A 17,542-nucleotide genomic window follows, 5' to 3' on the forward strand; every position below is an offset into this window, starting at 1 on the left:
TGAATTTTTATGATTTCTCATGAGGTAGAAAATTTTAGAAATGGGAAAAAAAATGACGGACTGAAGTTTCTCCTCTGTTTTGTATTCCCACTGTATTTGTTTTCATTGCAGCATTGTCTCTTCTTGAAGCTTTCTCATTTTTTGAATACATAATTGATGAATTGCAGCATTGATACGAGTGAACAATAAACTAATTAGGTCATTGTAATCTGATTGATTTTTTTTTCTTTTGACAAGTTTCGCTATAGTATATTATTTATATTCCTAAATAGAGACTTGTAAGTTATGTTATGACTTACTAATCTTACATAACTATCCTACATTAATTGCATTGCTACGAGTGAACAATAAACTAATAATTCGGTCATTGCAATCTGATTGATTTTTCGATTTACTTTTGGCAGCTCCCCCTTGTTCTATTTGAGTAGCTCGGCTCTCAATTTTTTTCCAACCTTGCCCGTGTTCGCTATAGCATTTATATACAGTATGTGGAGATGACACCATTACCATTCAAGGTTAGAGAATGGATAGAAGCAAACAATTAATTAAAGAGGAAACTTTATCTTAATTTATTTGTTGTTCGATGATGTTGTAGTGAAAGCGTTATGGGTATGGCCGAATGGGTATTTTGAGGAATTTTGAGATAAACACATCTAGGAGAAATAACAAGCCTAAAAATTTTCCAGATGCTAGCGGTGAATGGTCTCATAAAGTTTAGAACTTTATGTGTGGTTATGGGGAAAAAAAAAAATTGAAATGGGTATTTTTTATGAATAGTCAATTTTATATTTTCCTTTTAAAGTATAGGGATTTGTATTAAACTAAGGAAAGGAAAAGGTAATTTTTCTATGTTTTAAGTATTGTTGTCGACAACAATAAAAAAAAAAAAAGAATTGTTGTTGACGTATGTATTTAAGAAAAAAAATCATTTTTTCAAGAGTAGTGTTATACATTTCAAATTTTTTATCTAAAAAATTTATGTCAAATGATGTTACATCGATCAATTGGTTGGTGAGATAATATAATTAATTTGCTTGAACCTTGTAAAGAGCTATCAATTACTCAATGAATGATACATAATTTGAAATCAAATTTAGGATAAAAAATTTAAAATGTCTATCATAACTCTTTTTTCAATTGTTTTAGTTATTGTGATTCCTAACCCCCGAAACTCACTTCCCTATTGTTGTTGCAACTGCTACTATTTTGTTTTTGCTATTATTTTTTAGAATTTTTTATTTTTGAAGTATTACAATGTGAATATTTTTGGATTATTTTACTAAAAGCCCTTTTAACTTTCATCTAAGTTTTATATTTCTAACGCCAAATGAGTTCAAATTTCTCTATAATGTCATGTGTCAGATGAAATGACCTTTTTACCCTTACTTTCAGTAATTGTTATTAATTTTAATAGGAGCAAATTTATAATCTTCTCGTTATACGTAGATATTAAAGGCTTGTTTTAACTTTAAAGGACTCTCTAACCTTGTAAAAATTCTCAAAAATAAATACACGCTAAATGCGTCTATGTTTTGGAATACATAAGTTATAAACTGAGAAAGGCACGGAATTAGGATTTAAAATGAAAAAATTAAAAATTTCAGGATGTTAAAGCAAAACTTCTATAAACTAAGGGGTCAAGATATAAAACGTTCAAAGAAATTGACTAAATTTTAAAGGGAGGGGATATTTCCACCCCATTATTTGTCTAAATCCACCCCACCTCCAAAAATATTCACAATAAATACCATTATATCTAATAAATACAAATAAAAAAGATATTTGCATAATTAATCAATTAAATCATTCTTATATTTTTTTCTCATTTTTTATTTTACTATTAAAGTTATTTTAATATAAGTTCTATATAATTATTTTACTTTATAATATAAAATGGCTCAGTTGCCTAAAGTAATATTTGTCATTGTATCTAATACTTTAGGTACTTAATTTTGTAACCTATACTCAAACTTTTTTATGAAGTCTAATAATTTTTAATATTTTACATGTAAATGACATAAATTTGCACAACCTAATAATTTAAATGAATATTGTCTCATAAAGGCATTGTGTTAGTTTAATTAAAGGTTAATAATCATATTAATAAAGTAGAATTGACCCATTTAGAAAGAATGACATTTGTATAAAATAAAAAAAGGTTGAATTTAAAGTAAATTTTTGGTACTTTATCTTTTAAGTGTAAAATAGCTAGTATAAATTTAGGTTAAAGCAATCTTATTAGTCACATCTAATGAAAAAAATTTAATCACAATAAAATAAATAAGATAGATTTAATTGATTAATTCTTCATAATTCTTCTTTATTTGAATTTTTTTTGAAAATAAAGTAAATTTTTTATAATTATTTTTTTACTAGGATAGACTTACAAAATTTGTGGGGTAGAAATACCACCACTCAATTGTAATTAAAACCTTTCTCTTTTCTCTTTTTTGATGGGTCTCCTATTATTTTTTCTACAGCATCAATAATGTAAGACCTTTTAATCATTAGAAACTTGCCTTTAGAAATGGAATCTGTGTCTTTTTTTGATGCAGCTCACTGCACAAAGACTATCTATGCCTTCATTCTTCTGATAAGGTCTATATCGATAATCATGTTGTTTTTGATGAATCATCTTTTCCTTTTGAGTTTGGAATCCAACTTTCTTCACCTTCAAGTTCTTGCTCATCTCAGTCTTCTAATAATTCAGTCAGTCCTTTTGTTCATTTTCCTCTTCAACAGACTGGAGCACAACTTGATATATCACCCTTTTCATCCTCTGCTTGAGCAAATGATTTAGCCTCTAATCCAGCTCTATCTACCTCATTTTCACCAAATATCCAAACATTACCAAAAAGACAATCCTCACAACCTCAACATCTATCACTAGACATCCAATCCCACCAATTAACTCATTCTCCTCAACCTATTCATGGCCATTTCATGGTCACTAGATCCAAAGCAGGGATATTAAAACCTAAACCAGCCTACATGGTGAACTGTACATCGAAACCTTCAGAGCCATCTTCAGTATCAGCTGAATTGAAAAATCCAGTCTGGTTTCAAGCCGTGAAAGAAGATTATCGGACCTTAATTGACAACAAGAATTAAACCTCCAAGTTCAGCTTGAGCAATAGGCAACAAATGCGCATATAAGATTAAATACAGTCCTTATGGCAGAATTTCTAGATACAAACTAAGGTTAGTAGCTAAAGGATTTCATCAAACTCAGGGGGTTGACTACAATGAGACATTTAGCCCTGTTGTTAAGGCCTTTACCATCAAAGTTATTCTTACCTTAACTATCATGAATAATTGGTCACTAAGGCAAGTTAACATCAACAACTTTCTTCATGGCTATCTAATTGAGGACGTCTACATGCAACAACCAGAGGGCTTTGTAGATCAGTCCAAGCCTACTCATGTTTGTAAACTTCAAAAGGCTCTTTAGATTCTTAAACAGGTTCTAGAGCCTGGTTTAACAGGTTAAAAATGGTGCTGACACATCATTGGGGTTTTCACAACTCATGATCAGATATATCTCTCTTATTCAAAAGCGTTCATTATCTCTTTTACTTCTTGTTGTCTTTGTTGATGACATAATTGTGACAGGTTCCAATTCCAATCTAATACAGCAAGTTATCACAAATATGTAGTCCACTTTTGCACTTAAAGACCTTGGAGAATTAAGATATTTTCTGGGTCTTTAGATTATCAAAAATATTGATGGCTTGCATCTTTCAAATGCAGGGCTGCACTCCCTGTTCCACTCCAATGGCAGCTGTTATTCCTCCTAATAAAGCAGACAGTGAATCTTTTGCTGATATAACGCTTTGTCAAAGCTCTATTGGCGCTTTATAATATGCCACTTTGACCAGAATTGAAATAGCATTTCCAATGAATAATCTCAGTCAATTTTTGGCTGCTCCTACTGTTAATCACTGCGAAGCTTGCAAGAGATTCTTCAGATATCTTAAGGGTACATTACACATGGGTTTATAATTTTCTAGTCATGATCTTTTGGACAGTAATTACTTTAGTGATGCTAACTAGGTGAGCGATCGAGATGATTAATGGCCTATAGCTGGTTATAGTGTCTATCTTTGTCCAAAAATTTGGTATATGGTGCTCCAAGAAGCAGGCTATAGTCCTTAGGTCGAGCACAGAATCAGAGTACCGAGCCTTGGCCATGGCTGCTTATGAGATTCTTTTCTTTGGATCAGATCTTCGTTGACAGGGCTTGGTGTCACTCTTACTTCCACACCTATTCTTTGGTGTGATAATCAAAGCGCAACTGCCTTAGCAAGTAATCCAAAGTTTCACTCTCGTACCAAGCACATTGAGCTTGATGTTCATTTCTTACAAGAAAAGGTAGCTACTCAAAGTTTTCAAGTCCGTTATGTTCCTAGCTCAGACAATGTTACTGATATTATGACCAAAGCCTTATCTTATCACCCTTTTCGTTCATTGTGTACCAAGCTCAACCTCATTACCTTAGGCTGAGCTTGAGGGGGAATGTTAGATGATAAGCTGATCTGGTGCTGTGTGTGCGCTGATGAGTGTTGATGAATTGGTGCATGCTGATGAACTCATGAGCTGGCTTTATGAATAAGCAAAGTATATGTTGATGTGTTAAGTTGTTATGACAAGCCAGCTAGCTTATTGTAATTGGTTAAAAGAATCAACTCTTAGTAATTCTATTATTGTAAAAGTTAGTTAATAGCTTGCTGCTTGTGAGCGAGTATAAATTGAGTTGAGTAAAAAACTTAGATTGTATTTTTATTCATTCGGCTCCATTTAATCAATTCTAAATTCTTTCAGATTTCTCTCTTGTTTTCTTTCTCATTTTCTTTCAATCCAAACAAGCATATTAAACTCTAATATTTCATAACAAAATATGTTGTGTGGAGGTTTTGGTATTTGAAAATCACCTCTATTTTTCAACATTCCGAAATTATCCTTCATTCTACAATCATTGATCTTTGTCATGTACATATGTGCCTAGGACATTTTTTTCTTTTTTTGTTGATTAATAGTTGTAAGGAAAATTCTAAATAAATAATTCAGTTATAAACAATTCACTACAAAAAATATATCCAATTCCTTCTCACTTAAAGAGAGAAAAAAAAAACTAAGAATTGAAATTTTTATGAGAACATTTTGTAGGATTTTGATGATATGATAATTTGTCTCATTCCTCCAATAGGTGCTAGAATAGCTATCCCAACCCCGACGATGATAGAAATCTGCAATCAAAACACAAGAAATGAAGTTCAAGAATAGCTCTCCCGACCCTGATGATGATAGAAATCTTTTTTTTTTTTAATTTCTATTTTAAACATAGACAAGTTAATGATATATTTATATGGGCATCAAAGAGTGAAAATGAAATCATATATAAACTATCTTATAAAAGAACGTCCAATAAAAATAGCAAGCTAAACGTAGAATAATTTCAACTCAACATCGAGTTATTAGAAGGAATAGGATAATGTTTAAAACTCTCCTGTTGTTTGTTAAAATTAATCAATTTTTCCTCATGATCCAAGATTCATCAAAATCCTCCTTTCATTCAAATTCTTTTGCTAACTATCAACGTTTTTGTTTATCATTATTTTACTAGAGTCAGACTTATGGCTACCAAAAAATAAAAGTTATTAAATAATTTCTGCTAACTACCTGGACAAAACTCAATAATTATCAATTAAAAATCAATCCTAAGTCTGATTTTTACGTAGTAAAAAGCATAAAAAAAGGAAAGTTGATAGAATATTTTTAACAGCTTTATTTTTTTTATATGAATTTGAAACATGAGAGAAATATATTAATTTAACCAAATAACATGACATGCTTTGATAATTTGTCCAAAAGAATAATACTATACTCCATGACTGCTAGAATGGTTTATCTAACAAATATATATAAGTACTTATTTAATCTCATAAATATTTTTTAGATTTTTGTTATTGTTTGATTGTTTTTCTTTTAAGATTAAATAAATTATTTTGCCTCTACTAAAGCTCAAATTTTGGATTCTTTGAAGTAGAGCTTGAAAAGTCCTTTTTAAAATGTTAAAATATTTAAAATATCTTTTACTTATTTGACAATCTTATTTCATTTATTTCATAACACAACTTTAAAGAAACTTGCTTATTAAAGTAATTTTACACTTTTTAATAAAAGCTCTAATTGACAACTAAATAACTAAAATCTTTCTCGCGAAAGCTCTACTTGTAAGCTCTACTAACAAAAATTTTATTTAAATAAGTTTTATTTGAAAAGTTATACCAAACTGAGTCTTATATAGTGATGTGCCTTCTATTGTGTTACTAAATTATAGAATTGTATAATAAGTGTAATAGAGTACGGATGTGTAAATTATTTAAAGTCAAATAATATACTTATGTGTAAGAACAATTTAATTTAAAGTTGATCTAATTTTTGTTTAGAAATATTCAATTGCAAGTTATTAGATAAGAATTATAAATAATTAATATTGATCCAAATGTTAGGCATAAATAATAAAGGATAAAAGCTCGCTTAATCCCTATAAGGTTGGTACTCGTTTAGTACTTGTAATTTTAAAACTACCTCAAAACATCCATGGCGTTAAACTATTAATTCTCTGCCATTACTTTTTATTTTTTTTGCCTTACTTTTATAATATTATGCTCTTACAATAATGTTTCCTTTTTCTTGGACATTAATAAAGAAAAAATTAAATAAACAATTCAACCCCCAAAAAAATAAAATAAAAATAAAAAGTATATATTAATTTTTGTGGAAGCTCACGTATGTCCAAAAAATGATATTGTAAAAAAATTAAATTAATAATTTTTTTGGACATTAATTAAAAAAAATTAATATATTAACTCCTCAGCAAAGTGTTCCAAGAAAAAAAAATATTGTTGTAAGAAGATAATATTGTAAAAACAAGCCAAAAAAAATAAAAAGTAATTCTAAAGAGTGTTAATAATTTAACATCAGTGATATTTTGAGGTATTTTAAAAAATACAATGACTAAACCGCAAAAAAAGTTACTCACCTAACTCTAATCTGCCTCTCAAACCGAGAAAAGATAAAGTAGGCTAGCTTCGGGATACCACTCAACTTATTGTTACTTACGTTCTTTTAGAATAGTTATAATATTATACATGTATATTATAATATGAGGTATATTAGAGCTCCAAATACAAATATTATATAGTATAGCCTTCGACTAGCTCCAATCTCCCATTAGTAACATTTGGAATAAGTCAACCCCCTAAACTACTATTTATTCCATGAAAAAGGAGAAAAAGCCTCGTGGGGACTTAATATGATATACTCAAGAACCAGCCCAACATTGAGCTTCAAGTCCGATGATATATCATACTTGGATTACTTTTCAACGCCGAGCTAACTTTTTTACTGAGTAAAAAATCAATAATCTAAATTTATTTTTTATTTTTTTATTTCTCTTACCTAACAACATTTGATTTAGCAAAAACTTAACACTAACTCCTTGTCCATCATACTTATGGTTAGGTATAAATGATAAATTACTCAACTACCCTAAACCACCGTCTAAAACTAAGAAAAGATAAAGAAGTAGGTTAGTTTTGAACCTTCTATATCTAGCTCTATTCGGAGATCCTCAAAATCCCCATGTTCAGCATTGTTTAGAAATTTGGGTTCCGAAAAATCCCTCACAAAGTCAAACTCATGCCAAGTTGCAAGTATTGTCATCTGTGGAAGAAAAAAAGTAATTTTGTGCCTTGTGGTGGTGTGCAAACTTTGTACAGGATGTTGAGAAATTCTAAAATACATAAGAAGTGTTATGTCAGTCATACAATAAACAAATGATATTATGATATATGTGTATTTATTTTGAAAAACCGTCATGTAAGTGATATTATACTAATTTAATTACACATACCATACATGTATTAGTTGGTTGTATTATTTCTAATGTATATTAGAACTCCTCAGTTTTTAGAAACCCAACATGTAATGGGAGGCTAGGTGGCTCTAAATATGGGTCCGTTTTTATGAGAGCCATGTGTGTAGAAATGGACAAGGTACTGAAACAACCAGGAGCTGCAGAAGATTTCGAAGCAGCTGGACAAGCTGCGCGAGACAGCTTCCAGTCCTGCAGGAAAGTTTGCTATTCAGGTTTTTCAGAATGCTCTGAAGATGCCTGTATAGCTTCTTCCACTGGATTGGACGGTTCAGCTATTGTGGAAAAACTGTATTCTAACATTGGATTTGATCCAACTAGAATTGCTGATCCGTTCAAATTCGCAATGAGGGAATTAGATGATAGGTTGCGTCACTTACATTTTCATATGAGCATCAATAAGGATCTCCAGCGATGGGCATTTATGGAATAATAATTTTAATAAAAAGCACTCTTGTTTGGACAGAAAGACAGCACAGCGGGAAAAAAAAAATATATGTGGATTTATGCACTTTTTATATAAAATTATAACCCTGCATAGGATTAGCGACTGTTCTGTCACCGTCTTGTTCATTTATCACTTTTCTTAAATAAAAATTGTGTAAGAAAGTTAGAAAAAAGTCTTCCTAGTGTCAACACTATCAGGTCACTTACTGACATGGTGGTGTTGGGGAATTATTTTGTGCCACTTAACAATCATGTGGCATCGTTTTATTACTATTATTATTTTTTATTGCAATTATTTTGCCATTTTTTTTCTCTTTCTTCCTTGAACAAAATATTTGTCTCTCACTCCTCGATGCCACTTTCAATATCTGCAACTCCAATACTCAACTGAACTGCATTTTCATTCTAAATTTCTTTGAGACATGTGAGAGAAAAAATTAAACTAAAAGATTTTCAATCCTAATACTCAACCTGCCAATTAGAGCTGAGCGAATGTGAAATAAGGTTTTGGAATATGTTTGACTGAGAGTGAGATCCTTAAAATTTTCAATGAAGGGAGATGTATCTTAGAAAATTTAAAGGAATTAATCGGAGAGAATTGTCAAAAGTATAAGTGATCAAATCGGCAATGAATATGTTTGGCCGATCAGATTTTGGTGGTAGCATAGGAAAGACTTTACTTTAAAGATGATATTTACCGGAAAATAAGCCTCGTACGGACTCAAAAAGGAGTAAGTATCGATTTAAAAAGAACAAAAAAATTGATAATTACACTTTTGGGGCTTCCTTGGGGCCGATTTTAGGCCGCACGCGCACATATATCATTACTCATATGATAGTGAGAATCATATTGTGCTTATTAATTTATTTGCTTATTGGCTTATTGTAAACTTAAGGAAGGTGGGTTAAATATAAGTTTTGGCAGGTTTTGTGGTAAATAAAATTTAAGAAAATACAAAATAAATAAATAAAAGGAAGAAGGCGAACTTACCCAACATGCAAACCAATGAAAGCTCCACCATCTGGGCTTTTTAACGATAAGCCACATACTGCAAGGAAGCTGACATCCAATACATCCATTAATTATTTGGTTATAACCTATAAGTAGCTGTATGTATCTCTCTCCCTCTCTATATACACACACACACACACACACACACCAAGATTATGAAATCGAATTGGTTTATCACTTACAAAGTATGATGTCGATGAAAAAACAAGTCCTCCAAAGAACCCTAGCAACCCTCCAAAAAATGGTAGCAACATTGCAATAAATCCTGTTATAGCTGTCACCATATCCATAAAATAAATAACTAAATAAGCACTTACAATGTTAAAAAGTGTATACATATATATTATATGGGGTTAATTTCGGATAATCTTATCATGATGATGACTATCTTCAAATTATTTTTTTTTTTTTTTAACTACAACTTAACCCCAATTTTGTTAAGAAGACAAGAAAAAAAAAATTCATCAACCCACTCACATTTGTTTTCTTATCTTTTGAACAAAATAGAAGGTGACTTGAGTTTTTCAAAAGTGAGAGAAGTGAGTTGAAGATAGTAGAGATAGTAAGTTCACAAGGGAGGAATAATCCAAAATTTACCTATATTAGTTGATGTAATATGTTCTTTATTAAAGACTTTTTTCAACAGATAACTGTCTAAGCTTGTAAAATTTCTCAAAAATAATAAGTACATGCAAAATGCGTCGATGTTTTAGAGTACATAGACTTTGAGAGCCACGGAATTTGGATTTAAAATAAAAATAAAAAATAGAAATTTGAGGAGGTTAACGATATAAAATTTTCAAAGAAATTGAATCAATCTCAATTAAGTCCCTTCTTTTTCCTGAAAGTTTTTCCAACCTAGGGTCTAAAGATCCTCCAGGCCACAACATAGATTTGCCTTGCGCAGAGCCAACCTCTTCTACAGAAATGCAGTACAGTTCTGCAGAGTTCATAATAAGATTTTTCGGTACAAAGAGTTATTAGAAAATAAGAGTTTGTGTAGACTTTCTTAATCGATGCATCTAATACAAGAAATGAATTAGAATCCGAAAATAGTAGAGATTTTTCTATTTAATGTCTAAACTTACCAACATATGAACTACGAGCAACTAAACGAAGAAGTAGTCCAGGTGTAAAGCGCATGTGTTGTACCAAATATGATTCAATCATGTCGAACACTGGCATTGCAAAAACCTAAGAATCGGTGGGAAAAAAAAAACATGTACAATTATTCAATGTGCAGTGATTTCAAAAATATTATTTTTATTCTTTTTCAGATGATCTCGACTTAGCAAAGTTCTTATATTCAAAAAGTAAAATCAATTAAAAAATCTAGCCAAGCGGGAGACATAATGAACCTTATCAACTATAACGAACGAAAAAAAAGTAAAAACAGAAATAAAAATCAAAAGAGCCGAAAACATACCTGGTAACTTCCTACAACGTGAAAAAAAACCATGAAATTTGCAATGGCAATAAGCCAGGCAGGTTTTCTCAAAGAAATGAGAACGTCATCTTCCACGTATTGACCGAAAGCCCAGTAGCCAGAAATGCCAACAGAGAGGTAGCAAAATGCAACAATCACATAAGCAACAACAACTCCTTTCCACATTGGTTTTTTTGAAGGGACTTCTGGGGTTGATGGGATTGTGGCTTGAATTTCGAGCACAACGCTGTGTCCTGCAAATGCAAATGCGACTGTTCCCAGTCCGTTTAGGAAATCGAAAGCTTTTCCGACCTCCGTATGAGACCGGACTCCGTAGCTTTCAGGACGGTGATGAATTCCTTTCTTTATTGATGTTATAAAAGCAACCATCGAATAGCTGTAACGACGAAGAAGAAATTTAGCACAACCATCTAATGATATTATGTTAAGTGTATACTTATTTATTAAAAAAGAATTGAAAAACTCTGTATTGTCTGTTGAAATTAAGCCTAACTTTTTATTATCAGTTCTCTAATAAGTCTGGTCTAAGAATAAAATAATAAGAGATAAAAAAATCGAAAGGTAATGGAATCTTGTTAAAGACGATGAGGAAGAATGATTATTTTATTGAAACAGCTTGAGGAAACTTTGATAATTACCCCTTTATTTGTTTATTTCATTTTATGGGGAAAAAATACATAACTTGTATGAAAAAATTGAAGGCCAAAATGTAATTACCAGATAGACATTACAGCAGCCAGTAAGGAAACCCCTTTCAATGAATTGAAATTGGGAGTTTGAGAAAGCACAAGATGCAGACAAGCAAAGATGAGAATAAAATATGTTAATCTAACGTTTTCAACATTGTGATCAAGCAGCTCCACAAATTTCATCAATGATTTTCCTCCGGTGACCATGTAAACTATGTCTGTTGCAATTTGAACAAGCATTTGTTGCGGCATCACAAACCAATATCCAAATCTTGGGCCAAAACAATGTTCTCCCAATTCTGGGTATCGATCAAATCTCTTTCCGGGCACAACTTCATGCAATTCAACAAGTTGCCATAGTGAATAGAATGTGATTGCCCATGAACCGAATATTGCAGCGAACCCTGCCCCCCTGGAAAAAATTTAAAAAAGTGATATTAGTTTGGAAAGCACTTTGGAACTCGAATGCAGGAGAAAGACTGACGTGGGGTGATCCCACTAACTTAGCATACTACCATAGCACACTAGGGTAATAAGTTCAAACAATCAGAATCTGCCTTTTAGCAGATTTAGTGGCTCGCATGGAGAGACTAGTAAAAACATTATTCTTAATTTAATGGGTCCTACAACTTCTCACTTCTCGTACTGAGGTGATGCACCTGATCCACTAATTTTTTTTCTAAATTAAAAAAAGATCAAATTCTCAAGTGCAATGTTTGCACGTTATGAAAATGTTATTTGACCTTGTATGATGTTGTTTAACACCTATACAATATTGTCAAATCCATAGTTTCTCATAATGTGCAAACATCTGCACTGGATAAATATAATACCAGCCGAGTTGAGAAAAAGCGAAAGGTAAGCCTAGAACTCCAGCCCCCACCATTGCAGTTACATTGTGAAAAGCTGAGTACCACCATTTTGCTTTTCTAGAAGCTGTAATGGGAAGCCAGTCATTCAGATCTTTTCCTTGTGTTTGCTCAATTCCCAGGGCTCCACTCTCAATATTTTGCTGAGAACAAAAGAATGCTTTCATCAAATAATATTCATTCTCATGGAAAGACTAAAAACACTAGTTCCTGAAACTGAGAATGAGAAACAAAAAAGAACTTACATTAACCATGGTAGCCTCTCTTGTGTTGCAGAGTCTGAAATAACTTTTTTTGTTTGATTCTGCTAAGGCTCAAATAGAGGAAGCCTGAGAACCATATCTTTTGTCCAGAGATCCTAATAATCTGCTGAGTCTTGAATTGGTCATTGAAATCTCAGCCACAGTAAAAATAAATCGAAGACATGAATCTGAAGTGAATAGTGAACATTGCAACTATATTATCCGAAAATAAAGGAAATTCGGATAATTTTATATCTATGACCTATATAATCCAAAAATTGTAGAGTAAGGATTTGTAGGAGCCATATTTTAAAAATGCTAGGAAAGTATTTATTGAGAGCCACGTAATTTTTTTTCAAAGTAAATTATATTAATGATAAAGAATTGTTACAAGAAGTGGACCGGCTGTCCGTTGAGAAGGCAAAATAATGAAAACTTTTCTGTGTTATACGAAGTATGCCAATCCCCCCTACAATACTAGACCAACCCAGACATCTATCTCAAAACACTTCCCCAATTTAGATTAATGAAGAAAAAAGATGAATCTTAGAACTCCTTGAAAACTGAAGCCCAAAGCGAAGACAGAAGACGGATTCTATCCCATAATTCTTTAATATTATGTGCATTTTTCCCTTAAAAAATAAGAAGATTTCTTTCCTTCCATATACCCAAAGCAGAGCTGCGCGCCATAGCATAAATACAAAGAGCTTTGGCCTTTTTTCATTTACCAAAAGCATAGGAATTCTCCATAAAAACAGAGTGACAAGAACCTGCAATGACTCACAAAATGTTAGCCTTTTTGCACAACTTTAAGGTCCCATCACTTTTGATCTTAATTCTTCTCCACTTAAGTACAAATTGGAAAAATAATTTAAAATTTCCACTTTAATTTTACTATTTTCCTCAATTTTATCTCTCGCTGATGTTTTTATCTTTGATTATGTTCTTGTTTCTCTTCTCATTTAATATTTTATGAAACATTTTGGTATTGCCATCCCCATCCTTTGCCCAAGTAGCCTTAGCCTTTTGCCTCTACATTATCTCCTTCTTAAAGATCATTTCCTGCACCCTAAATTTTATTTGCTTTCTTTTATTAAATAAAGTCTCAGACATCAGCCCTGCTTGTTCCCCTTTTTCAATTTCGATGATTCGACCTTTGATCAATTTCTTTTCTTCCTTCACATTGCCAAAAACAACCTTATTCCAGTTCTTCAACTTCTTCTTAACCTTCCTTAGTTCGGTCTTGAATTTATATTCTTCATAACCAATACAATGCATCCTACTCCACCAATAAATCTTCTATGCATTGCTTAAATTGATGATGTTGTAGTCACATTTTTTCAAATTTAAAAGGAACATGTCCCCATTTTATAGCATTAAAGTCTAAAACAATGAGGCAATATTGATCAGAAGTAGTTCTAAGAAAAACAGTTTGATCAATACAACATGCTAGCTCCACCCAGCCGACCCAAAAAAAAAGTATGTCTAATCTGCAGCACAGTGGATTGACTTTACAAATTTGACCAGGTAAAATCAGCTCCATATAGTGTCAGGTCCTTAAGAGACGTCTCTCTAATGAAGTAGTTAAAATCCCTCATGCTTCTAGTAACTCTTCCTTCATTAGATTTTTCAGACGAAAACCTGACTACATTAAGATCGCTACCTATACGCCAATTTGGACTACACAAACTAAACAACCTAGCAAGCTCCTCCGAAAACCTTTTCCTTTCTCTTGATTGATTAGGAGATAAACTCCTGTTAGTAAACAATCGTTTCCAGAAAGAAGCTGAATTTTGATGGAAATAGAAAATTCTCACTGAAGAACCATAACCCTTCTCATGTTCCAAGCTAAAGGAATTCCTTCTGCTCTTCCCACAGAAGAGAAAAACAACCAGCTTTTAAAGCAGCTACCCCAAGAAGTACTCAAGAGCTTTCTGTTAACCTATTTCTTCTTTGTTTCTAGCAAAATTATAATGTCAGCATCTGACTTGATAATGACATCTTTGACATAGTACGTTTTTTTCTTATCCCCAAAGCCTCTAATGTTCCAGCTTAAGATCCTCATCAATTCAACTTACCCAATCTCCCATTTTCGTTTATACTAGACATAGGTACCAAAGCTAAGTTCATCTCCGCTAAAAAGGCTTTCATTGCATCACACTTCTCTCCATTATTTCTCTCACCAAGCACAGCCTCTTTACTAGTACTACCGGGTTGCTTACAATTTCCTCTCCTTTTGTATTGACTGAGAGGAGACTTAACAACATTGTCGCGTACTACCCGTTGCTCATGTGCTTTAGTTAAAAAAAGATTTAGTTCGAAGCTCTTCTGTTTCCAAAAGCTCACGCCTGGTTTTGCCCTTTGAATCACTAGTGCTGTAGTCAACCTCTTCACTTTCATCATCCCTAGTCCCTACTAGTGTTTGTCCCTCTTGTTTGATTCTGGAACAACAAAGATTCACAATCGCAGCACCCATCTTCATCTCAACTTCTCTGAGACCCAAGTGCCTTTCAAACTTCCGTTACCTTTCTACCTCTGAAGTTGTCTGAAATTTGTGTTATGCTTGTCATTTGTCAATGCCATCGGAATTAGGACTGGGATCTGAAGCCCTAGAATCTGTATTCTTCTCACTTTCAAGTAGCATCTTCTTATTTTTATCATAGGCCAAGTTTCCTCTCTTATAGTCATTGTGCTTCTTTACTAAGAAGGCCCAATTAAATCTCCCCTTCTAGACTTAGACTTTGTTTGATCCTTATGAGCTCATTTGGGCATTAATTGAATGTCTTGGGCTAAATCCTTTAACAATGACTAATTTGGGTTCTGTGGCACCATAATTGGATGGCCCAATATAATTCTGCGGAGACACCACTTTCTTTCCCTCAAGTCTTTAACCTATACGAGGGCTAATTCGGCCCATATTATTTGAATTAAATCTTCTGTAATTTGAATTTTGAGCCAGACTGCAGCTGGCATGTAATGATCTCGTTTGGAATGAAAGTGTTTTAACTCTTACGTTATAATTGTTGTGATGAAAAAATTATAATTATGAAACAAAAATTAATAATATGTAGTAAGTATAAGTTTTAAATAATAATTTTAATAAAATTATTTAAAATATAATAAATTTTTCATCATACAAGTGAAAAATTATATTAACACATCTTCCAAACTACAGTATTTAATATTTATCAAATATTTTAATATTATACTTTTTAAGTTACAGTTATCCAACATCAATCTCAAATGCACCCAATGTCTCTGACATTATCGATTCCAGCTCCTACTTTTGAAATCTGGTAGCACACAGGTACTTTACTAACTTTACCCCTCTTGGAATGAAAATACCTTCTTTCTTCTTCTTTGCTTTTGCCACGTAATCTATTCCTTTCAGTTGTCTGATAGTGCACCAAATTTCTATGCCGCCCCCAATCTCAATTTCATTAAGCAAGACTCTAATGGTCACCACCACTCGAGGCGGCTCTAAAGTATTAGGGACTTGAGGTGAATTTTTTTTTTTTTTGGAAGTCTCGTTATATTTAGTGCCTTTTACACTCAAAGAAACATAAAAAAAACACAAAATTTAATTACATATTGAATATTAACAACCAGTAAGATAATAAGAAGTTTCAAAAAAGAAAAGTAATTAAGCATTTTTTTTTAAATTCCCCAAGATTATTATTTCAAGAAACTAATTTTTTTAATTCAAAAGTAAACAAATAAATGTAATATTTTTTTTATATAGAGATGAGCACAAGAAGTTTTATAATGTTAAATAATTAAATTTTTTAAAATAGACAAATATTTTTTTAATATTTTAAAAAAAAACTAATAATGAATTAATAGTTAATACTATTAATTATAACTCTTTAATATTAAAGTTAGCAAATATAAAATTTGTGTAAAAATTTTTAATTATAAGATAATTACTAATTAAAGAGAGATCTAAAAAGCAGGCTTTTATTATAAATAAGTTTAAAAAAAATAATTTGAGTATATTAAGGGGAAAAAAAAAGAGATTTTCTAATATATGGGGATTAAGCTGCCACAATGTGACATTCCTAATATATGGGACTCTAAAGCGGCCCCTGCCACCACTTCCGCTCCTTCTTCTTGAATCGAGATTGCTGCAGGAATGAAACCTTTTTCTGCCTTTCTCACTTTTATCTTTGCTTCTTGTAAATCCTTCATTTTGATAGTTTCATGATAAACTTCAACGAAGCCACCACAAGATTCCCCAATTTTCTAAAAAAATATCCACTCTCCACATGTGAAATGCAAGACCACGAATACTAAGCCATTCACCGTTACAGGATGATAGCACATCAAATCTTTTGTTAACAGGTGGAACCCACTTGCTCAATTCCGCGTACAAATTTTCTTCCAATTTATAGAAACCCATTGCACCCAGCTCTTCTGTCTTCGTAAAATTGTAGCACATGAAGACTTTACTCTGTAACCCCTGGCCGATTGCCTCCCAACTCTGAAGCCATACTGAATCTTCCACAAACCACTGCTCTCTTCCAACTACCGAATCTTGTAGAGTCAACATACGATTTGAAGCTTTCCCCGTATGTAAATGTCTGCAAATTCTTCCTCCTTAATGAATGTCCCTTCTCTCTCTCCCCCAGATGAAGATTTCGCAAGCACTCTGCCATTTTGTTCCACCTTTCAGATTTCTGACCTTGAGGAATGATAATCTTTTGTACTCCGTGTTTGAGGAATTAAATAGAGCGACCATGATCTCCTCCAAGTGAAAGTGAGCAAATGGTTGAGCAGACCACCTCGACCAGGTGGTATGAGCTTGAGCAGATCACCTCGACCAGGTGGTATGAGCTTGAGGAGACCACCTCGACCAGGTGGTATGAGCTTGAGGAGACCACCTCGACCAGGTGCTATG

General features: G+C 32.4%; 1 protein-coding gene across 1 annotated transcript; it reads right to left on the reverse strand.

Annotated features, from left to right (window-relative positions):
- Window positions 1-5,147: 5,147 nt before the first annotated feature.
- On the reverse strand, window positions 5,148-12,653 carry LOC18049637 (lysine histidine transporter-like 5). The gene is made up of 8 exons (XM_024189393.1): window positions 12,649-12,653; window positions 12,368-12,546; window positions 11,563-11,946; window positions 10,825-11,221; window positions 10,487-10,592; window positions 9,581-9,672; window positions 9,378-9,446; window positions 5,148-5,246 (listed from the first exon to the last, which is right to left on the reverse strand). Exons 2-8 carry the CDS (start codon window positions 12,418-12,420, stop codon window positions 5,148-5,150), a joined length of 1,200 nt encoding a protein of 399 aa, XP_024045161.1. The 5' UTR covers window positions 12,421-12,546; window positions 12,649-12,653.
- Window positions 12,654-17,542: the final 4,889 nt, after the last annotated feature.

The sequence above is a fragment of the Citrus clementina genome, unplaced genomic scaffold (assembly GCF_000493195.1).
Source record: "Citrus clementina cultivar Clemenules unplaced genomic scaffold, Citrus_clementina_v1.0 scaffold_3, whole genome shotgun sequence".
Classification (NCBI taxonomy): Eukaryota; Viridiplantae; Streptophyta; class Magnoliopsida; order Sapindales; family Rutaceae; genus Citrus; species Citrus x clementina.